The sequence below is a fragment of the Amblyraja radiata genome, chromosome 16 (genome assembly GCF_010909765.2).
Source record: "Amblyraja radiata isolate CabotCenter1 chromosome 16, sAmbRad1.1.pri, whole genome shotgun sequence".
In the NCBI taxonomy this organism is placed as follows: domain Eukaryota; kingdom Metazoa; phylum Chordata; class Chondrichthyes; order Rajiformes; family Rajidae; genus Amblyraja; species Amblyraja radiata.
The window spans coordinates 14,936,851-14,961,817 of record NC_045971.1 but is presented as its reverse complement, the minus strand read 5'-3'; the positions used below and the strand labels follow the sequence as shown (position 1 = coordinate 14,961,817).

At 48.2% G+C, this 24,967-nt stretch overlaps 1 protein-coding gene across 1 annotated transcript; it reads left to right on the top strand.

Moving 5' to 3' along the window:
* The first annotated feature begins 1,462 nt into the window (after positions 1-1,462).
* c1ql1 (complement C1q like 1) lies at positions 1,463-4,645 on the top strand. Its single transcript, XM_033035589.1, has 2 exons — positions 1,463-2,183; positions 3,984-4,645. Exons 1-2 carry the CDS (start codon positions 1,602-1,604, stop codon positions 4,161-4,163), a joined length of 762 nt encoding a protein of 253 aa, XP_032891480.1. The 5' UTR covers positions 1,463-1,601; the 3' UTR covers positions 4,164-4,645.
* The last annotated feature ends 20,322 nt before the right edge of the window (positions 4,646-24,967 follow it).

The following is a 24,967-nucleotide window of genomic DNA, read 5'->3' as shown; positions in this document are numbered from 1 at the left end:
ATGGAGGGCATAGATAAGGTGAATAGTCACAGTCTCTCCCCAAGGGTAGCAAAGTCTAAAACTAGAGGCATAGGCTTAAGGTAAGAGTGGAACAATGTTAAAGGGACTTTTCCACACAGAGGATGGCGTGTGTACCGAACAAGTTGCCAGAGAAGGTAGTGGAGATGGATACAATTGTAATATTTAAAAGACACTTGGATAGGTACATGGATAGGAAAGGTTTAGAGAGATACGGTACAGGCATGGACAAGAGGGACTAGCAGGTTAGGCAATTTGGTCGGCATGGTGGAGTTGGGCTGAAGGGCCTGTTTCCATGATGTAGGGAGCTCTGACTCCATGACTCTTGTTTCAACACAGGCGAGTTAAACATTGGTTCTGGATTCAATCATCTGGAGCTGCTAGCATTGGGAATTAAGTGAAAATTACTGCCCTTCAGCCCATCTTTACTAAGGAATTGTAGAGTCTTACAGTGCAGTGGCTATGAACAGACTTTGCAGAGGATGTTCCGTGGGCAGTACTGCCCTGCTCTTCCAGATCATAATGCCCCTTCGAGGGAATGGTCGCTTCCACACTCCGAGTGCAGGAACAGATTTAAAAAAGCAGCTGAAGACATTAATACCTGTGTATGAAGGAATTGCAGGTGATAGACACAAAGTGCTGGAGTAACTCAGCGGGTCAGGGCAGCATCTCTGGAGAGAAGGAATAGGTGACGTTTCCGGTCGATCTGGAACAAAATAAGCCATTCGGCCCATCGTGTCTGTGCTGGCCCGAGGTCCCTCCAGTCAAATCTACCTTCCAGCATTGGTTCCGACTGGAGTCTGACTGAAGAAGGGTCTCGACCCGAAACGTCAACTATTCCTTTTCTCCAGAGACGCTGCCTGACCCGTTGGGTTACTCCAGCGATTTGTGTCTATCTTCGGTGATAATAAAACCTGAATGCGTTTGGAAATTCTCAACGGGTCAGGCAGCATCTGCGGAGACGGTGACAGAGTCCACGTTTCAAGTTTGATCAGAATATAATTGGGACGCCCAATTCTGATGAAGGGTCTTTGAGCTGAGACGTGAACTCTGGTCCTGCCTCCACAGACGCTGCCTGCCTGGTCCCCTGTTTGGTTTCTGCGCCCTCTGTCTCTCAGTGTTGGGTCTGGACTATCCGCGAGTGCCCGTGTCTGTCACAGTCAGTGTGAGGAGCTTTAGCAAAGAGCGCAGCGCACGAAGAGCTTCAGTTGCTCTACACACATCACCGGTGGCTGCAGAGCGGGGCGGACACGGGGCTGTTTCTCAGGCCGGGGAGCCAGTGCCTGGGTCGGACAGTGCAGCAGCCGGCAGCCCTGGGCTCTGGACACCCACCATTCAGCCAGCGTTCATTTGCAATCGCGGCCAGCCCGGGGCACTGGAGGCTCTGCTGTATATAAGGGAGACCGAGCGTCATTTCCACTCACAGCCCCGCTGCCTTCCCAGACTTTCCACATTACTTCTCTCTCCGTCCCGGCGCCACCCACACCAGCAAGATTTCGCCCGCCAGGAGACCGGGCGAGAGGTCCCAATCCTCCCTGCGCCTCGGTCGCAAGTCGCTGGTGGCGGCGGGGGTCGGGGTGGCGATGGTGCTGATCTTGGTCATCGTTATCCCGGTGCTGGTCAGCTGGCTGGGCACGGCCGCCCACTACCAGATGCTGGGCACCTGCCGCATGGTGTGCGAGCCTTACCAGGTCACCAGCCCCAGCGCCAGCCCCGCGTTGGAGGCGCTGAGCGAGCAGCACCTGGCGCCGCCTTCCACTCTGCTCCAGGGAGCTCCGGGAAAAGCGGGCCGTCCCGGTAAACCGGGGGCGCCGGGGCCGCCAGGAGAGCCGGGACCACCGGGCCCGAGGGGTCCGGCGGGGGAGAAGGGGGAGTCGGGCAGGCCGGGGTTGACGGGCGCTCCCGGGGCCGGGCCGGGTGCCATCAGCGCCGCCACCTACAGCACCGTGCCCCGGGTGGCTTTCTACGCCGGCCTGAAGAACCCACACGAGGGCTACGAGATCCTCAAGTTCGACGACGTGGTGACCAACTTGGGCAACCACTTCGACGGCTCCAGCGGCAAGTTCACCTGCTCCATCCCCGGCACATACTTCTTCACCTACCACGTCCTGATGCGGGGCGGAGACGGCACCAGCATGTGGGCAGATCTCTGCAAGAACGGACAGGTGAGCGGACACCGGGGTGGAAGCGCCTGTGGGCGACCGGGGGGAGAGACGGAGGGAGCGAGTGTGCGAGGGTCGGGTGGAGAAGGGGGAATGTCAGGGAATTGGGAAACGTGACTGGGAATGGATGAAGGGGAGCCTAGGGGGAGGGAGGGGACAGGGACAGAGAAGAAGAGGCGATGGAGAGGAGGGGAGAGAAAGGGGAGAAGGGAGAGAAAGGAGAGGAAAGGGGAGATGGAAGGACAGAGGGAATGGGAGGAGGCAGAGGGAAGGGTGGGAGGGGACGGGAAGCGCCAGGGACGGGAGAGGAGGGAGAGGGAGAGGAGAGGTGTTTAAGAAGGAACTGCAGATGCTGGAAAATCGAAGGCACACAAAAATACTGGAGAAACTCAGCGGCAGCATGGAGCGAAGGAAATAGACAACGTTTCGAGCCGAGAGGGGTTGGGGGGTGGGACGGGATAGGAGGGAGGGGGACGGAAGGACTGAAGGGAGAGTGGGGCTAGTGAGAGGATGAGATGGAGAGGGCACAGGGGGCGGGATGGGGGGGAAGCAGCCCCGCTCAGTGTGTGTCCCCCTAACCTGCTTTGCCGGCTGCCTTACGTCCCATAACTTTCGTCAGTCTCTCTGCCTCCTAACTCCCTCCCCCCCCCCTCCCTCCCCCCTCCCTCACCTCCCCTCCTTCCTCCGCCGCTGAAGGCTCTGCCCGAGTGCCGACGGGTCTGCGAGGCCGCGGAGAGCAGCCCGGCCCCGCGGCTGTGGAGCGGCCCCGATGCGGGGCTTATGCCTCCCTCCTGCCATCCCCCAGTCACCCCCTCCCGTCCGCTCCTCTCCCTCCGCACCAGCTCGAACCCGACTCCGAGATCCCTCACCGAGCCGCCGCCGCCAGACTCACTCCCATTACTTGATGTTTAAGAAGGAACTGCAGATGCTGGAAAATCGAAGGTACACAAAAACGCTGGAGAAACTCAGCGGGTGCAGCAGCATCTATGGAGCGAAGGAAATAGGCAACGTTTCGGGACGAAACGTTGCCTATTTCCTTCGCTCCATAGATGCAGATTCAAACATTTGGTGCAGATTCAAACATTTGCAAGTTTATTAATTGTCCATCTGACTTTCATCGTTCTTCCGTCTGATTCCTTGCGCGACACAATATTCCAGCATTTTCTGCTTTCTGTCTTTCCTGTCTCCTGCACAGACTCTGTTCAATGCCATGTACTCTTTCTTCTCCGTTTCCTCGTGTCCCCCCTCCTTGAGTCTTACAGCGTGGAAACAAGCCCTTCGACCTAACTTGCCCACGCCGACCCACATGCCCCATCTACCCTAGTCCCACCTGCCTGCGTTTGGCCCATATTCTTCTAAACATAATCCTATCCATGTACCTATCCAAATGTTTGTTAAATGTTGTGATATTATTCACTACCTCAACTACCTCCTCTGACAGCTCGTTCCATACACCTATCACCAAGCTTTGTGTACAAAAAGTTGCCCCTCAGGTTCCTATTAAATCTTTCGCCTCTCACCTCAAACCTATGGCTTTCCTCCTCTCTATTTCTAGTCTGAAGAAAGGCCTCGACCCGAAACATCGCCCATTCCTTCTTTCCAGAGATTCTGCCTGTCCCGCTGAGTTCCAGCGTAAACCAACATCTGCAATTCCTCTCCCCCCCACCCCCCGACCCCCCCCCCCCCCCCCCCCCCCCTTCACGCCCCCCTCCTGTGGCCGGACTGGTTGGACCTCGCCCCCACCCCCTCTCTCCCCACCACCTGCCCGCCCTGTCCCCCTGGTCTAACGCTGCTTCTCGCCAGGTGCGTTCGAGCGCCATCGCCCAGGACGCCGACCAGAACTACGACTACGCCAGCAACAGTGTCATCCTGCACCTGGACGCGGGCGATGAAGTCTACATCAAGCTGGACGGCGGCAAAGCACACGGGGGCAACAACAACAAATACAGCACCTTCACGGGATTTATCATTTACACAGATTGAGGCGGCAGCTCCGGCAACAGGATCCGCTCGCCTTCAAGCTCCGGCGAGGGAACGGCCTCTGGAACGGAGCAGCGATCCCCAGTCACCGCTGGAAAGGCGAGCGCTTTTCGCAACTCGCTGACTCTCATAGTTCTCTTAAAGGATATTTATCTGCAACATTGATTAGTGTTTGAGGCACGGGGACAGCCAGTGTTGCTGCGCCCGGATGTTTTCCTGGGGGTTCTGGCGGTGGCGTTTGATTTGGATCATTCTCAGCTCGGCTGCCGACACCAGAAGCAGAGCGGGGAGAATCACTTGTCTCTTTGTGAATAGATTCCAAACTATCAGCAGCCTCTGGGAGCTCCAGACCGGACAGGCCTGGCTCCTCGCCCGAGATGGACAGAAGCTCCTTGGCTAAGACAGGAGCCACCTGCCAGTGGATCAGACAGGGAACCCGCGCCTCTGGCCTGCTGTAATGTGACTTGTTTTCATATAAACGTTCAGATATTCCGTTGATGGGGGGGGGGGGGGGGGGAAAGGGTGGGTGGAAGGAAAGACAACCGTATCTCCCCCCCCCCCCCCCCCCCCCCCCCCCCCTAATCTCCCGCCCCCAAATCCATTCATCCCGTTTGTGAACTGTGCCGATCGGAACTAATTTCCCCGGGGGGAGGGGTGGTGGCTCCCGGGGGTGGAGGGGGTTAGGAATTATTGACCCAGTCCAACATCCAGCAAACGAACACAAGGGAAGCCGCATGTCCGACTCTCACATATTTATTTCAGGCACCAATTAGCATCTGTCCCTGTCCTATCCATGTTCTCCGGAGATACTGCCTGAACCGCTGAGTTACCCCAGCACATTCTGTCCCTTTGTGTAAACCAGCATCTGCAGGTCCTTGTCTCTGCCGATTAGTAGTTATTGTGGAGGAAGGAACTGTAGATGTTGGTTTAAACCGAAGATAGACACAAAAAGCTGGAGTAAAGCTGTGTGACCAGCTGAGCTCCTTGTGTCTATATTTGGTATTTTTGTGTGGCCCTGGGCAAATAAAGTAATCAGAAGCTCCGAGATTTCACCCCTAAAGGATGGATGATGTTTCCGGTCGGAACCCTTCTCCAGACTGGTTTCTCGATTCTTGCCGTCTGAAGAAGGATTCCGACCCGAAATGTCACCCGTCCTTTTTCTCCAGAGATGCTGCCTGAACCGCTGAGTTACTCCAGCAATGTATGTCTATCGTCATTTTATATTGTATCTGGACCACACACTGGTGGCAATTTTGAGATGAGTGGTGTCAGGGGTGGGTGGGTTATGTGGAGAAGGCATGAGAATGGGGTTAGGAGGGAGAGATGGATCAGCCATGATTGAATGGCGGAGTAGACTTGATGGACCGAATGGCCTAATTCTTCTCCTATCACTTATGAACGTATGAGTCTCTGAGTACTGTACCCTGAGTTGCCATCTGTTGTACTGCTGCACTGGGGACAAATCCCATTCTCCCTCTGTACCTTTGCCTCTCCAGAAATGGAAAACTCTGTGTTTTCCAGGACCTTGCGTTGGACCTCCATAACTGTCAGGGACGGTGATTTGGAGAGAGGTTGTTAAATAATGTTTAAGAAAGAACTGCAGATGCTGGAAAAATCGAAGGTAGACGCTGACCACGCCAACAACCGTGTTGGAGAAACTCAGCGGGTGAGGCAGCATCTATGGAGCGAAGGAATAGGTGACGTTTCGGGTCGAGACCCTTCTTCAGACTGATAAATAATGCTCGCTTTACAAATAAAATAAAAGGCACAAAGTGTTGGAGTAACTCGGCGGGTCAGGCTGCGCCTCTGGGGAAATGGATAGGTGACGTTTCAGTCTTTTCAGACTGAAGAAGAGTCCCGACTCGAAGCATCACCTATCCACAGATGCTGCCTGACCCGCCGAGTTACTCCAGCACTTTGTGTCCTTTTTTTTGGTAAACCAGCATTTGCGGTTCTTGTTTCTACGTCTCGCTTTGTAAATATTGCGCCCAAAGCTGAGTCTCTCTGCTTCAACTCACGTTGTTCATAATCACCAAGAGCTCAGGCTGTGGACGAGTGTGTGTGTGATCAGTGCGCTGAAGCTCAGCGACTGAGGTTGGACGCAGATGAAGGGAGTTTAGATTAGTAGTGGGGCGGTTGTTGGATGTGCGGTAGGTACACTGTTGCAGCGAGAATGATTACCCGCGATCAACCTGCCATGCATGGACCCAGCCTGCCGCAGCTTGCGCCCGCCGCAGTGCCAGCGGCGTCTGCCTTGCTGCCCTGGAGCGCTGATCCTCATCATGCAATCTGCTTCCAGTATTAGAGTTCCTTACAACCAGTGTGGAGAGGCAGAAATAATAAGAATGAACATGGATAGAACGGGGTCTCACTCTCAATTATGGTAGATAAGGAGACATTAAAAAAACCTGCAAATATTGGATCTGGGGCAAAAATGAAGCGGCAATGAAAATTGAATTTAGCGGGTCATGCTGCATCTGTGGAAGGAATGGGCAGATGGGGTTTCAGATCTAGACCCTTCATATGTACTTTGATGGGTAGATCTCCAATTCCCACCACTCTTTCAGTCTAGACAGAGGAAGGCTCCCGACCCGAAACAACGGCAGCCCAATCACTCCACAGATGCTGCCTGGCCCGCTGAGTTTCTCCAGCCGTTTGTTTTTTTTTGTAGGAGACGAGAGACCCGAGAATTGAACCCCAAAGTCCAACGGTCGGAAGTGGAAGCGGGAAGCAGGAACATCAATTGAAAGATTGGTGTTGATTTTCTCTTTAGCTGCTGCTCGGTTAAATGAAAATTGTAAACTGGAGACGCTGAGAATCGAAAAGAAAACCAGAAAATGCAGGGGGAAATCGGTTGATCAGGCAGCAACTGTGGATAAAGGTTAATGTTGTCGATCGCCAAAAGACTGAGCGCTTCGTGCATTCTCCGTGTTCGCTACTTGGCTGCAGTTACTTTGGAGCCCTCGACTGTCGGTGTAGTTGTCCGCTCCTAACTAATTACGGACAAAGGCCTGCTCTTTCTGACCTGATTGCTCACCTTGCTGGTTCTCTGACACGCAAAAGCCTTCATCCTTCGAACCAGAAACTTTCCCAACTGTCCAGGGCCTGTTTAGTGTGGGAATTACAGGACTTTCCGAACTTCTCCAGAGCACAGGTGGGACCAGCAGACCCCGCCGACAGTCAGACAGAGGGCATTGATTTGTAAAATCCCACTGCTTGCTCTGGCTGCGTCGCTCTGCACATTGCATCGTGTGGATCTGTGCTCCAATGATATGTTTCTTGATCAGAAAGATCCCGCAGGCTCCTGCACTGTCCCCCAAACCCTGACTATTCCCCGCCCTCGCACCGCTCGTCGGCCCTGCACCAATTAGGAATTCTCCACTCTTGCTGGGTAATTGGTATGTCAGATCATTTCCTTCTGTGCAGTCCAGTGCACCTCGCGTCCGTTCAGTTCCGCACACAGGGCTCGACGCATCAAACATTAATGCAGGTACAAAGCTACTCCAGTTCCTCACAGGAGAAGTTTGTTTTCATTATCTCATGTTATGTTTAGTTTGGTTTAGAGATACAGCGCTTGACCAACCCGCACACTAACACTATCCTACACACTAGGGACAATTTACAATCATACCACAGCCAATTAGCCTACAAGCCTGTCGTCTTTGGAGGAAACCGGAGCTCCCGAAGAAAACCCGCGGAGGTCACAGAGAGAACGTCCAAACTCGGTAGAGTCAGCACCCGGAGTCAAGATCAAACCCGGGTCTCTAAAGCAACATCTCTCAGCCCTTGGATGTGGACATCGCAAGCAAAAGCAGCATTTAGTGCCCACTCACACATGCCTTTGAGAGCCAGCTGTCTTCTTGAGCCACGGCTGGGAGTACAGTACACCCGGTGCTGTTACCCAGACATGTCCAGGATTTCGGTGCAAAGGTAATTATTCAATATTAATCACACGCTAATCAGGTTGCACCATTGAGGCCGGGTTGTCATACTTAGTTCACTTCATGTTCCACTTTCAGTTGCAATTCCCACAAACGAATCGGGTTCTGCTCACTTTAACCCATTGTCTCAGACATTTCTCCAGTTCATAGAAACATAGAAAATAGGTGCAGGAGGAGGCCGTTCGGCCCTTCGAGCCAGCACCGCCATTCATTGTGATCAATAACCCATTCCTCAGAGAATAGTCCAAAGTACTCGGGTCTTTCTCCAGCTCCTCATGTTTTGGTGCGGTTCTGTAGGTAGTGGGCACTCCCATGTCACTCTGTAAAAACGAGGAACTGCAGATGCTAGTTTACAACAAAAAGAAGACATAAAGTGCTAGAGTAACGCAGCGGGCCAAGCAGCATCTTTGGAGAAGGTAGAAGGGCGACGTTTCGGGTCGGGTCTCTGGTCTCCAGAGATGCTGCCTGACCCATTGAGTTACTCCAGCACTTATTGTCTTATTTCCCATACCAATCTGGTGCTGTTGCTCCAAATTAATTCAGTTGACCACAAGTTAATTATCATATTCCTTGAATGTTTGTCATCTACATTACTTGGTTCTGCTTCTCACAATTCAATTCAATTCTGTTCAGATGAGTAATTACATACAGCACTCCACTATTTCGGCAAGTTGTAAAAAATAAACCAGGGGCTAGCTCACCTAATGCTCGGAGTTGGGGGTTTCCCAGAGCCCGCGATTAGACAGGGAAACTGAGCACCTTGAACATTTTCAGTTAACCAGGGTGAAATCAAGCAGTTAGTGAGGAGAAGATCACACACCACAAACTAAATGGAATGAGCAGAAGAGGTGCTGGATTTTGGAAAAGGTAATGTCTGCGAATTTTAATGATATGAGCATTGATAGCATCACTTGCAACTATGCCTATGCACATATGAAGTTAAGGCTCCAGATATTGAAGGCAAGTTATTGATGGTTAGGAAATGGGATTCGGAGGAAACAGAGGGAAGTGATAATTGGCATATTTACCTATTGGTGAAATATGTCTCGTGACCTCCTGCACATCAGCTTGATGCTCTTAGTTCATTTCCATGATTGTCCCACTCAGTCGGTGTTGTTCATCAGCTGGATGCCTCCCAAAGGAATTCAATGCCATAAGGGGCTAACAGTCTTCCGCAATGCTTAATGCCAGCCTACATCGCACAAAGAGCAGCATCAGCTGGCACATCTGGAGCTGAAGAATGTCTTTAGTGATACCACATGTTTCCATGCTCTATGACTCTTTTAGGTGGGACTAGTACAGATGGGGCATCTTGGTTTGTATGGGCATATTCGACCATAGGGCCTGTTTTCATGCCATATGACTATGTTGTCCCTCACTCGGAGCTCAAGGGAAAGTACTCCATGAATGTCTTGGACAGGTCCGATTTTCTGTAGTGTTCCATACTCCTTCATCTCCTCCTCCTGCCCCTCCTACCTCCATCTCCCTTCCTCCTCTTTCTTCAGGTAGCCTGTCCCCATCTGCACCATTGTCTGGGTTTTGTGTAGAGGCCCAGGGTAAGTAACTTCAGTATCTATCACACTAGCCCAGGACAACTTTATTAAATTGAGACTGTGGGAACAGCAAGTGTTATTAAATTGAGACTGTGTTCCCACAGTTTAAATTAAACTGTGAGAACAGCAAGATTCCTTGCTACTATTTAATACCGTGTGAGGTTAAGAGAGAGCATTAGCCAGAGTGAAGAGCTCCAGGTGGTAACTCTGGTGTCAAGTCAGTGTTGTACACAGATTGGCATCACGGTTCACGTTCATCCTTATCTCCCATCTATTTAAATGGAATATTAATATTGAGGCTTCTTCTTTAAAACAGGCTCAGTGCACAAATTGACACTATTGAAATTCCAATGGAGATAACTGATTTTTAAAATAAATTCTAATAGCAAATTTCTGTTTAAACGGGGTTCTGATGGTGGAACATTTAATTCCCGTGGCTTGTAACTATTTTTGCTACAGCCATGAGTCACGCATGCATTGTCTGGGTACTGTTCTTCAGTGTGTAGTAGCTCAGTTAGTTCAAGAACAATTGAAGCTAAGGGAATTCCCGGGATGTAATTGTACTGGGCTAATACAACCATGCTATCTGTCTCAGTGATTGTATCAGCATTAGTGCCGACTGAAATCCCAAGCCACACTGATAAGAGTAGATCACAGAATACGAAGGCCAGGGTTGGAATAAAGGGGACAGGCAGACCACCTGAGTAAGTGCTGCCACTTCAAACAAGAGAAATGCCAGTACATAGGCACATAATTACTAAGGGAGACTATTAAACACTGGCCAAGACCCATAGCGATGTGCAAGATACGTTCACGAGCTGACAATGAGTTTAATGGACAAAGATGATTTGTTAAATTGCCCTGCTGGAGCGTTCTTTCAATGATCCTATCCATAGAGTGTCTATGTATCCAATACTTATCTGTATGATGTCTATATCCCCAGTATCTAGTATGTATCTTTCCAATACCTGCTCACCTCATGCATATGTAATCAATGAGCATTTTCTATACTAATACAGGGGTTTTGATTCTTCACCTGTGAAAATATTTGGTAATTAGGTCACCTGTAATGACCTTTACTGTGACATGAAAATATAATGTAGTCAAGTGAATTACATGGATATATTGTTAAGTGAATTTTAAATGTTTCAGAGTGGTTTGATCATTAAAGGGTGTTATTTATAGTTGGATGCTTGTGTCAGTTATTACAATTCTCGTATTTATTATCAGAGAGTAAACACGTCACACTGGACATAAGGCATCATATTAACAAAAGGTTGGATAAAGACTGTCAGTTGTTAATAAGGGAGGCCGAGAGAGAAAGAGAGCATGGTTTGCAGGTGGGAGGTCATCTTGGGGGTTAGGGGTTTACCAGCTTGAGTACTAACGCAACGTGCTAGAGTCCAAGAGGCAGAGATTTTGAAGGGGGGTGTAAGGCGTGAGGAGTCACTGGCATTGCAGGTAACATGGATGGGATGAGGCCAGCGTTGTGGGGAGACACTTCAGATGAAGTCACCTGGTTGATAGTTTGACGAGGTTTGTTAGAAAGAGAAAGAGAGCATGAACAAACAAACTTAAAAACTATGAAATTTGAGCAGTTAGGTCACAAACACCAATGCAAAAGTTGCAAAATAGAGAGAGAAAAACTGATACACTATCACAGATGCTAATGTGAGTACGTTCAGTAGACACGACGATTGGGAACAGAGCAGGGAACAAGAAAAGTCTGCTCGATGAATTACATTCATTTCAATGCAAGAGGCCTGGCAGGTAAGGGGAGGGGACAGGCAGACCACCTGAGTAAGTGCTGCCACTTCAAACAAGAGAAAGGCCAGTACATAGCCACCAAAGGCACAGAATTATTAAGGGAGACAATTAAACACTGGTGATCACAGGGTGTGGATAGGTATGTGGGACTGGGATATTATAGCCATTGCAGAAACCTGATTAAAGATGGGACAGATGCTACAGCAAGAAAGCGGTGGGGGAAAGAGATGAGGAGGTTGCTGAAGTTTTATTGATTAAAGGGAACATCATGGCAGTAGTCTGAGATGACACTACTGAGGAATCACCTGATGAGCATATATGGGATGGAGCTGAGAAGTAAAAAGAAGCTGATCGTCTTAGAAGGTAGACAAAAATGCTAGAGAAACTCAGCGGGTGAGGCAGCATCTATGGAGCGAAGGAAATAGGCAACGTTTCGGGCCGAAACCCATCTTCAGACTTGTTGAGATTGTAATATAGCCGCCCAAAAAGTCAATGGGAATTAAAGGAATAATTATGCTGGGAGATTGAAGGTAGCGGGAAGAATAATATGGTTCTCATTGTAAGGGATTTTAACTACCATAGCACCAAGGACTTAGATAGGGTGGAATTTGACAAGTGTGTTCAGAAACGTTTCCTCAGGCAATTAGATGGCCCTTCAATGGAAAGGGCAAAGCTTGACCTACTGTTAGGAAATAGGCCAGGAGAAGGAACTGAGGAGTCTGTGGGCCAACACTCTGGGACCAGTAACCAATTCTATTAGTTTTTAAATAGTTATGGAAAAGTTAAGTAATCCAGAAATTAAAGATGTAACAAGAAGTCATGTCTGAAGATGGGTCTCACATTCGAAATGTCACCCATTCCTTCTCTCCAGAGATGCTGCCTGTCCCGCTGAGTTACTCCAGCTTTTTGTGTCGATCTTCAGTTTAAACCAGCATCTGCAGTTCCTTCCTACACGGTTAAAGATGTAAATTGAGGTAAGGCCAACTCTGGTGGTATTACACAGGAACTTGCAAATGTTGTTTGGAGCAAGTTGTTTGTGGGCTTACAGCGCCAGCTGCCTGCACTCCCCCCCCCCCCCCCCACCCCCACCCCCCACTCGTACCGCTTCCACACCGTGTCTGCCACCACCACCCGCCACTGCCGACCCTCACCTGCACACCAACTACCCGCAGACCCAGACCATTGACTGCCAATTCTTGCCTCTATCGTGCCTTCCAACAGGCCGGGGCATTGTATTATAATAACCTGGTCCATTATAACAAGGGTTTACTGTTACGACGCACGTACTGAGGTACCGTGAGAATCTTTTTAATACGTGCTATTCAGTCAATAAAAATACTATGCATGATTACATCTCCAGCACTGTGTTTTTCTCATGATTCCAGCATCTGGAGTTCCTCGTGTCTCCAGGAGAACCTTGCTCTATATAAAGAGGCAGTGACAGAAGATGGGATGTAGTAAGGGCTCTGTGAACTATTCTAGGGAGAGAGCCATGGGTCTACCTCCGTAAAACACATATAGAATGTCTTGGGTCTTCCCCTCTTCTATTAATTGCCTAGTCCCTCTCAGGTCGAGAGCATTCACGATCCCACCACTGCTCTCTAACAGTGTCCTTGTTGTCATCGCTCAGTGTGTGGTCATTCATAACAAGGTGAAGCAGCCCAGAGCCAGGCAGTCTGGGAATTCCTCACAACTCTGCACATCATGTGGGAACAGACTTCCATCACCGCGATTGCAGCCATTGAGAATCTCGGTCTAAGTAGCCAGATGCACACGGAAGGCACACAGTAAAGGTTTCCATGACTGAGGGTCAATGATGGAATGGATTTGTTAATAGTTGGATTTGGTTTGGTAGAATGATTTGCTTAGTTCTTGCCTTCATGATTGGTCTCAAGCAGATCCTGAAATGGCCAGTTAAAAAGGGAAGGTAACATTCTGGTTCATCTGCATTCTTTTTCACCCACATAATGTTGAACCTGTCAGAAGGTTGACATCCAGCTGTTGGTCTGTTGGAGTGCTAGTGGTGAAAGAATTCCCAACTGGCTATTCTGGAATTCTAACAAGGACAAGGACCGTACATCTCCCAGTCAGGGTGGTGTGTGTGGTTTGAGGGTTTCTCTGTAGACAGTCGAGTAGCCGTGCAGTGCAGTCCTAGTTTTCCTGGGTCAGCTTCCCAAACTGCAGCTTGCAAACTCCAAATAACTGGAACATCCGCTGACATGCCCCAATCCCTGGCTATATTCAGCCTGCAAGGTTGCCTAGGCTACAGGGCCCCTACACATCTATAAAACCTGTGCCCCACCCACCCCTCCTCTACCACCGCCTCATAAGCCCACATGTGAGTGAAGGCCCAGCTACCCACACTGCCGTCATTCTCCGAGTGCAGGAAACACTGCCGGCTTTAAGCCCTCATTGCCTTGTGAGCTGCTGCTCACCAGGAAACCCTGGGTCAGAGATGGGGAAGGCAGCCAAGGCCACAGGTCGATTCTGTGGGGGCAGTGAGCTCCTGGGGAAGAGGAAACCATCTCTCTGGGTTATCTCTACCTACCCAACACCTGGGGATGAGGGACCTGAGACAGACTCCTCTCCTCCATTGGCAGAGATTGTAACACTGTATGAGTTAGCCAAATGCAAACAGCACCAGGGTCCTCAGTGAAATCATTATCATCACTGAGTCAGAAGTTAACAGGTTCAACTCCCACCCTAGACAGTGAGAAAATAACAGCTGCAGATCCAGAAAATCTGAAATGAAAGTGGTGAATCTGTGGAATTTTCTGCCACAGAAGGTAGTTTAGGCCAGTTCATTGGCTATATTTAAGAGGCAGTTAGATGTGGCCCTTGTGGCTAAAGGGATCAGGGGGTATGGAGAGAAGGCAGGTATGGGATACTAAGTTGGATGATCAGCCATGATCATATTGAATGGCGGTGCAGGCTCGAAGGGCCGAATGGCCTACTCCTGCACCTATTTTCTATGTTTCTATGTTTCTAAAAGCAGAGACTGCTGGACATATTTGACCGGTCGGTCAGCGTCTGTGGAGAGAGAAACCACAGAGGCCGCTGGAGCTGCCAAGTATTTCCAACACCAACAAAAGTTATTGGCTCTCCACATATGCAGCACAGTGGCGCAGTGGTGTGTCACAGCACCAGAGACCCAGGTTGGATCCTGAATTTGAGTGCTGTCTGCGCAGAGTTTGCACGTCCTCCCTGTGACTGCATGCATTTCCTCTGCAAGTTCTCAAGAAACATTAAGGACTATGGTTCATACCAGGCAAATGGCAGATAAATAACATTTCATCATAAGAATTATGGAGACATACTTGTAAGTAATGAAAGAGGAGTTGGAACAGTGTGTACATATGAAGAGTATATCACAATACACAATTACACAATACAATTTATTTGTCATTTGGACCCCTTGAGGTCCAAACGAAATGTCGTTTCTGTAGCCATACATTACAAAACGAAAAAGACCCGAGACACAACACAATTTACACATACATCCATCACATCGCTATGATGGAAGGCAAAAAAACTTATCTCTCCACTGCACTCCCCCCCCCCCCCCCCCCCCCCGATGTCAGAGTCAAAGTTAAAGCCCCCGGCGGGCGATGGTGATTGTCCCGCGGCCATTAAAGCCACGCCGGGTGATGCAAGGTCGCACACCGGGTCTTGGTGTTAGGGCCCCCGGCGGGCGCTCGCAAAGTCCCACGGCCACTCCAAGCCACGCGGGGCGATGGTAAGTACCCGCTCCAGGTGCTCTTCAACCCCGCAACTCGGGCGGGAGAAGTCGCCGCTGCGAAAGGCCCGAAAAGCGGTCTCCCTCCAGGGACCCGCGGGCTGCCGGTGTTGCCGTCCGCCAGACCCGCGGTTGTAGCCTCCGAATCTCCGGGGGTCGGGTCACAGCAGCGCTCCACCACAGCTCCACCCGCTCCGGACTCGGCCAGCCCCGTGACGGTGAGTAGTCGGCAGCTCCGCAACTGGAGCCCCAGGTCGTTCCTGCTGGAGGCCGCTCCACGTTGCCCAGCCCCAACGACAACGGAGACCCGACAAAGAAAAGGTCGGGTCTCCCGTGCAGGGGAAAGATTTTAAAGTTCCCCCCCCCCCACACACACATACCCCGACAAAAAAATAAAATAAAAACTACATAGAAACGAGACAAAAATAATAAAAAGACAGACGGACTGCAGAGGCCGCTGCTGACGAGAGTCGCGCCGCCCACCGTCACAAAGTAAGTGAACAGAGTAGAATGGATGACTACATTATGAGTGGACAGTGATGGGTACATTGCTAAATGATGAACACCGTAATGATGTATAACTTCATAATGATTACATAGTGAAGAACATACCGCTAAATGATATAAAATAGAGTGGGGAAAAATCAATAGTACCAAGTTTAGGAATCATCAGATTCACTGGAGAAATTTTCGACAGTGAGAGTGAGTGATGAAATTGATTGGATCCCAATGATTAATTCAATTTAACGATAGACACAGAGTGCTGGAGTAACTCAACGGTTCAGGCAGCACCTCTGGAGAAAAAGGATGGATTACATTTCGGGTCGGAACCGTTCTTCAGGCCTGGAAAGAGGAGAACGTCTTCAAAGTAGGCATACCTTGAGGAGATTTTGCAGTGGAGCAGGCAATGACGTGTTGGTATGAACTGCGGATGTTCGTACTGAAGATAGACACAAAGTGCTGGAGTAAACTCAACGGGTCAGGCAGCATCTCTGAAGGAAAAAGGATGGGCAACGTTTTGGGTTAGGACCCTTCTGGAGAGGAGGAGAACTTCATCAAAGTAGGCATACCAGGCAAATGACAGATAAATAACATTTAATAATGAAAATGGGACATTATGGAGACATAAGTAATGAAAGAGGAACAGTGAGTACATATGAAGAATATGTCACTAAGTAAGTGAATGGAGTAGAGGTGGGAAAAGGAATAATTCTAGTTGGTTTCCAATTTGTGTTCTTTCTTGATGTATGGGTTTCACTAACCCTATGGGTCATGGGTCTCACTGAGTGTTTATGGAGTGTGTCTGTCGTGGTTCTGGATGTTAAGGAGCGAGGAATTGCTTTCTCATGCACAGGGTGATTGAATTGGCAACACTCCCTCTCACAAGTGTGACCAGTTTTGTGTCTGGCTATTTCTGTCAGAGGAACTGCGGCATGAGTTAAGTCTGCAGCCCCTCCACCTGTTCTACCATTAAGTGAAATCTCTGTTGATCTGTGTCCCAACCACACGCACTCACCTGTGTCTTTAATACCTGCCAGCAACAAAAAATTGTTGTTTCTTGGAAAAGGGAGTTTCACCAATTAATTCACCCTGTGCATGAAAATAGCAGTTCCTTACACCTTAATGTCCATCAGTCTGATGAAGGGTCTTCAGCACAAAACATTAACTCTGTTTCCTTTCCCCCTGGTGCTGTCTGATCTGCTGAGCATTTCCAACATGTTCTGTATTCTGGTCTTTCTGATTATCGTTTAAATCCAATTTTTGCATTGTTTTTTGTGTTTCTCTATTTAAGATAATATTCAGCTCTTTCCTTTTTTAGTCTTCACCACTTACGCTATGCATAATTCCACCTGCCCTGGTGTTGCTGCAAACTCTGATCTTTTGCTGTCTATTTTGTTAATGAATGGAACAAATAGTTGAAGGTCCATTAGACATCTCTGTGGGACATTACTGGCAACTACTCGACAATGCAAATACTCCCTTTACCCCCTGTTTGTTTTCTACAGCCTCATCAATCTGCTAACCACAATAATTTGCCTTCAGCTTGAAGAGTTTTAAGTTCAGCTGACGTTGCCCTATATCAACCCTCATAATTGTCTTCTCAAAGTCCATTAAAACTGTTTCTGTAAGTACCCCCACCCCCCACGTCCACTATTTCAGTAACCTAACCAAAATATTAAAATTCATTATTGACATCATTTATATCTAATTTCTCAAATTGGTTATACATTTTGAACTTGATTAGAGGTGTCAGTAAACGCCATCAGACCAACAGGCCTGAGTTTTCCTGCTTCGCAATCTAGGAATACATTGCCAGCACTTTGGAGTTCCAACTTACAACGTACTGAGCTTCAGTACTAAAGGCTATGGGAGGCTTCTGTGAACTTATGTCACAGTCTCAGCCTTGTGTGTGATCTGCATCTGAGCTTGCAGCCCCAAGCTCTCTCTGTCACGATGACCACCACATCTGCCTCAGTAATATCACTGACTCTGACCTGCTTGAACGATGTGATGTGGAAATTCACCATCCGGACATCACAATTCCCAAACCCTTCAGGCCAGCCTCCATTAACTGGAGCTCATTGAAAATTCTGGTGCTCACATCCGCGAGCTATGTTTACCTTTCATCCCGCTCTTGCTGTTGGTTCACAAATGCGGTGGTTTTCATATTGCCACCCTCACATTCAAAGCTTCCCACTCTCTCCAACTACCCAAAACCTTCTCCAGCTCTCCAATTGACAGAGACGTCTTCATTGTTCCAAATCTGATCTCTCAGCGATCCTTTCTTCTGGCTGTTGCTGCTTCAGTTGTCTAGCTGCTAAGGGACTCAACAAATCTCACCATATCCCCTCCATTAAAATATTCATTAAAATTAACCTCCTCTCTTAAGCCTTCGCCACTGTACACATGGAGCATATGGTGTGCTTGCTTTTTACAAGCGACGGCATTGAGTGTCAGAGTCAGGAAGTCATGATGCAGCTCAGGATGACTTTGGATAGACGGCATTTGGTGCATTGCATGCAGTTCTGGTCGCCCCATTACAGGAAGGATGTCTGAAGGTAGACACAAAATGCTGGAGTAACTCAGCGGGCCAGGCAGCATATCTGCAGAGAAGGAATGGGTGACGTTTAGGGTCAAGACCCTTCTTCAGTCTGAAGACAGAAATTCCATCAACCATTCCTCCGCCCACCTGGCCAATCGATCCAGATCCTGCTGCAATCTTTCACAACCATCTTCACTGTCTGCAAAACCACTCACTTTTGTATCATCGGCAAACTTGCTAATCTTGCCCTGTATGTTCTCATCCGAAGAACGGTCTCGGCCCGATACCTTCTCTCCAGAGATGCTGCCTGTCCCGCTGAGTTACTCCAGCATTTTGTGTCTACCTTCGATTTAAACCAGCATCTGCAGATCTTTCCTACACAGGATGTCTGAAGGACTCTATTCCACTTCTCATACAGTTGAGGCTACAGGTGCCTGGTCAGGATGGCAGCATGCCAGTCCAGAGTTGGTGCACTCCTTCTGCCATATTCTTGAGGATCTCAGCACTGGGACAAATGTTCCCAGTCCATTTTTCATAGCACCTTCAGGAGTATTGATGCAAACACCCGACAAATAACCTAAAGTGCGGAACGCTGGTGAAAGCTTTGTTCTCTGACGATTGTCCAAATGGGGTTGGAGGTTCATAGAGATACCAGGCACCGTCTTTTACATAGAAACATAGAAACATAGAAAATAGGTGCAGTAGTAGGCCATTCGGCCCTTCGAGCCTGCACCGCCATTCAATATGATCATGGCTGATCATCCAACTCAGTATCCTGTACCTGCCTTCTCTCCATACCCCCTGATCCCTTTAGCCACAAGGGCCACATCTAACTCCCTCTTAAATATAACCAATGAACTGGCCTCAACTACCTTCTGCGGCAGAGAATTCCAGAGATTCATCACTCTCTGTGTGAATTTATTTTGTTTGGTGACAGGAGATTCCATGAAATTGAGGACAGTGTGTTCTCAGTTACATCGCCTGCCACCGCAGGATGTGTCAAGAGACAGTGGGACTAGCATTCTATATCTTTCTCTCACTGGGACTCCTGTGCTGTCAAAGTGAAAGTGTTAAAATATCAAAACTGCATGCTGATATCTTTATAGAAAAATAACAGGGTATTTTATTTTAAATGAGATGGTAGATAACTTGAAGATGATCGACACCGGTTGAATCTTCTGATTGACGTTTAAAGGCTGATGGGACTCAGATCTGATGAGCACAGATTATTCTCTGAAAGAACCTGGCATCTACATGAGAAAGTTCAATGCATCCCCTTGGGGATTTCTTCTCAGCTCTTCTTGAAGTTTCATTATCTTGATAACAGACACAATCTTTTCATTTACTTTGTAAAACACAAGGAAACCAAGCAGCTATTTTACTGGGTCAGATTGTTTGATGATAAAGCAAAATAAACAGGTTGGAAAAGTTTCCTTCATGCCAGCATTATGCTAAGAAATGAATATAGCTCCAATGGAAGACTCGGTCAGTGAAATGAGAAGAATTCTCCATCAAACTGAAAGCACAAACTGCAACTCCTCAATTAGCTGGGTGAGATGAGACTGAGTGATTCACAACATAACAAATATCTGTAGATGCTAGAAACCTGAAACAAATATTGAAGATGCTGCTAAACATTCAGCAGGTCTGGCAGAATCTGTGGAGAGAAAAACAGAGGTAACATTTCTTATGATGACATGCAATGTAGGATTTCATATTGGTCATAGCACACAACGAGTGTTATGTGCAAACCGAGGGCTTAAGGGCCGGACCCACCAGCATGCGCCTGCATGCGGCAAGCGCGACCTAAAGGGCCGGTCCAGACAGCATGCGCCTGCATGTGGCAAGCGCGACCAAACCAGAAGTGGGGGCCGCACGAAGGTCGAGTGAGTGAAATGAAGTTCGAGCGAAGTCTGCGGGAAGTTCGTGCGAGACGTACGGCGTTGAGGCGGTTGCGGGCCGGCAGGCCGTTGCTGCGCGGAATTTTTATACACGGTCTGTTTTTCGGAGCCCCGCGCGATGTCGGGACCAGCTCTGCACAACTCCATACGGCTCCGGCGATCGAAGTGGGACCGCTCCCGCGAGGCCGTACGGCTCAAGCGACCACGTTAGGTCGCGCTTGCCACATGGAGTCGCTAGGTCACGCTTGCCGCATGGAGTCGCATGCTCGTGGGACAGGCCCTTTAATTATAGAATGAAGAATAGATATGAAGAATCCCACAGTGATGATTCCACTGATCAGTTCCATTGGTTTGTGAATCAGTACCATGATGGAACAGTCTGAGGGCTATCACCAGATGGCCGATGACCATTCGAAATGCTGGCTCACTGCACATGTGATAATCATATACATAGTTACAATATTTTAGTCCCATCAACTAATTTTTGTAGTAAACGTCTGGCCCCATAGCAGAAGCGTCCACGTCGCGGGGCTGGAAACTGGAAGTATCCTGAGCTAATTCTGCTACCACCATCATCTATTGCAACAAGGGATGGCTCCCACTGATTGTCGCCGGACGGAAACATGGAAGATGGACACGAAAGGAGAAGCAAACATCTCACAGGCTTCACATGCTCCAGTTTTCTCCCATATCCAAGAGATGTATGAGGTGGTAGGCTAAATGGCCACGACAAATTGTCACTGCGTAGGTGTGTTTGAATCTGGGAGAAGATTATGGCAATGTGGGGAGTAAGTAACAGGATTGGTAAATGCATGCTTGATGTTTGCTACAGATTTGGAAAGGGCCTGTTCCTATGCCATATGACACTGTGCCACAGGGACGGTGTGGAGTCACAGAGAGTAAATGTAGCATCACATAAAAGGGCTGGAGAAATATTTAATCAAAGAATAGAAAAAGAGCAGGTAGGTGAACATAACTCCAACTCAGGAGCTAAATGACCCTATCCCCTGGTTAAATGTGTCTTCTTAGTACAACGCTCGGGGTCGTGAATGTGTCCACTCTAGGTCAGTAGGTTCTGGGATGTCCAATGTGGGCTCCAAGGGCACTGCCATAGTTGACCTAAAGGTGGCAATAGATATAGGTGAGCGGTATGGGAGGTGATACACTACTTCTGCCCTTTGCATTGGGCCTCAGCATCAATGAACCATTTCTGTTTTTGAGCAGACCTGAGCCAGGAATCAATAAGGATATTTTAATCTTTCAAAAAGAACCTCATGAATGATTTCCTCTGTCCACCTGGTAACCCTTTGCAATGATGTGATCAATAAAGTGTTTTGGGAATCTGTTGGGTCATCACCTATCCATCAGAGCTAGTTAAACGTGATAATTGCTGGGTCTGTCGGTCTGCCAGAGAAACCTATCCTGCCAGTAGATGTGGAGAATTTTGTAGAGACCGTGTTGGCGGTGTCTCTCCAGTTCTTTGCGTTCATTAGAGTCATACAGTGTGGAAACAGGCCCTTCGGCCCACTTGCCCATACCGGCCAACAATATCCCAACTACACTAGTCCCACTTGCCTGCGCTTGGTCCATATCCCTCCAAACCTGTCCTATCCATGTACCTATCTAACAGTTTCTTAAAAGATGGGATAGTCCCAGCCTCAACTACCTCCTGCGGCAGCTTGTTCTATACACCCACCGCCCTTTGTGTGAAAATGTTACCCCTCGGATTCCTATTAAATCTTTACCCTTCACATTGAACCTATGTCCTCTGGTCCTCAATTCCCCTACTCTGGGCAAAAGACTCTGTGCATCTACCCGATCCATTCCTCTCATGATTTTGTATACCTCACCATGCCTCATCCTCCTGCGCTCCATGGAATAGAGACCCAGCCTACTCAACCTCTCCCTATAGCTCACACCCTCTGGTCCAGGCAACATCCTCGTAAATCTTTTCTGAACCCTTTCAAGCTTAACATTATCTTTCCTATAACATGGTGCCCAGGCTGAACACAATATTTTAAATGCTGTTTCACCAACGTCTTATACAACTGCAACATGGCCTCCCAACTTCGATACTCAATACTCTGACTGATGAAGACCAAAGTGCAAAAACCTTTTTAACCACCTTATCTACCTGCAACTTGACCTTCAAGGAACCATGCACTTGTACTCCTAGATCCCTCTGCTCTACAACACTACCCAGAGGCCTACCTGTGTAGCAAAGATCCTATAGCGGAGCTCTGCTATAAGATCTTTGCTGTGTAGGTCCTGCCCTTGTTCGACGTCCCAAAATGCAACACCTCACACTTCTCTGTATTAAATTCCATCAACCATTCCCCCACCCACCCTAATGTCCTCATCGACCTTTTTGGTCACGTCTTCAAAAAAATCAATCAGATTTGTGAGACACAACCTCCCACATACAAAACCATGCTGACTATCCCTAATCTGCCCTTGCCCATCCAAATGCCTGTATAACCTATCCCTCACAATACTCTCTAGTAACTTTCCAACTACAGATGTTAAGTCACCGGCCTATAGTTCCCAGCATTTTCGCTGCAGCCCTTCTTGAAAAGAGGCACAACATTTGCCACCATCCAGTCTTCTGGCACCTCTCCTGTATTTAAGGACGACTCGTAAATTTCAACCAGGGCTCCTGCAATTTCCTCTCTAGTTTCCCGCAATGTCCTCAGATATATCTGATCAGGCCCTGGAGATTTGTCTACCTTCATTCACAACAGTACCTTCAGTACTTCTTTGATGATAACACTGATTGCTCTCAAGACACTTCCATTGACTGCTCCAAGTACCTCCGTCCTACTGTCTTGTCCTTTCAACTGGACAAAAAGGCTCTGATTGTCTATCGTATCTATGTCTCTCATTATTTTATATACATTTATCAGGTTTCTCCTCAACCTCCAATGCTCCAGAGAAAATAATCCAAGTTTGTCCAATCTCTCCTTGCAATTAATAGCTTTGAATCCAGGCAACACCCTAGTAATCCTCTTCTGCACTCTCTCCAAAGCCTTCACTTCCATCCTGCAATGGGGTGACCACAACTGCACACGATCAAGGAGCAATCTAACAAAAAAGAATTAAGGATGTTCTCCGAACCTTTATAAAGTGCTACCTCCCCACTGACTCCTGGGAACTTCTGATCCATGACCACTTGTAGGACAGGAAGAGTATTCAGTGTCAGGAGCACACAGCAGGCCAGTGTGGACTGAGTGAACACCTCACAAACTGCCCCCCCCCCCTTCCTCTTGTCCACCTGTGGCAGAGCCTGTGGGACCCACACTGGTCTCATCGTCTACTGCAGAACATACAGGAGGAGTGGTATAAGTTAATAGGTTATAAGTTATAAGTCAATCTGAAGAAGGGTTTCGGCCCGAAACGTTGCCTATTTCCTTCGCTCCATAGATGTTGCTGCACCCGCTGAGTTTCTCCAGCACTTTTGTCTACCTGTGGTATACGTCAACCTGTCCTGAGGAAATGCCCGTAGGGAAGATGAGACCCTGAGTAGGACATAGCTTTTGAAATAGGTTGAGCCTGGCACTGCCTCTCCAGGCCCTTTGCTTACCTTTGGCCCCAGGTTAAAATCAGAGCGCTCACCTCTGGCATACAGTATATAAAGCACTTCCTACCACCATGGCCTCAGCCATTGGGCTCCTGCTTAGTCTTGGCATTACTATAATTACAGCTGCACACACGTCTCATGTTGCAGTATCTAATGCATCATCTCCAGACATAAGAAGCAGTGCAACGTACCTGCTGAGCACATCAGCCCTATCTTTAACTTCAAACTCATGTTGCATTTGTAAGTTCCTCAGAACTTCGAGGAACTTGCAAAGCCAACTCTGTGGAATTAGAAGCTTGGAATCAACCCGAGTCTCTGTTATCTACCAATGGCTTCAAACCCTCTGCTGTTTTTCATCCTTCTCTGAATTTCATGGCATAAATCTTTCACGCCTGACAAGGCTAATTTCTCCTCAAGCCCTTTTATTTATCCGATTAGAGTTGAATTGACTTTGACCCTTTTGTTTTCCTCCAGAGATACAGCATTTCTTTACACTGTCACACTTGGCTAGTGAAGCTGCAGTCAACAGCAATTAATATCAATGTGATAATTGAAAAGCAAAAGAAAACTACAGATGCCGTAAATCTGAAACATAAATGTTTTTTAATTCAATATCCAGGCAGTTTTGCAATCTCGTTATGCCTGAAAGATCCCACGCTGGCTCCAGTTGGTGTCACCTGCAAACCTGCCACAGAAATCCTACACCATCATCCCTTGTTCTCTGGAAGTTTGCCAACTGTACAATGCCAGAGGGCTTCTCAGTCTAACTGAAGACACCTTGGGCCGGTCTTCAACAACATTGCAAATGAAGATGTGTCATGGGTTTAATCTACTGATGTGTGTGATTCATACTTGTTAGCATGTTTCAGAACAAATTTGCACAAATAGTTCCTGCAGGCATTGTTCTAAGGGTTGGTTGTCGTCTTGCATTAGTGTCGGCTGTGACGATAGCATCCAGATACACTTGGATGGACCCCCAACACTCTAACATCTTAATTCACTTACTCTGAATACAGTAACAGTTATCCAGTCCTTCTTTTTCCAAAGTGTTCTAATTCACTGTCACACACATGGGTTTGTTGTAGACCAATTGAGAGAGATGAGTTAGTCTGATTCTTTATAATCTGCTCTTCCTCTGTAGCTGTAACAGTACATTCTGCACTCTTTCTCCTTGCTCCTTTTGCACTAGCAGTTGTACTCAAGAATGGCATGATTGCACTCATGTATGGTACGATTTGACTGGATAGCACGCAATACAAAGATGTTCATTGTATCTTGGTTCGTGTGGG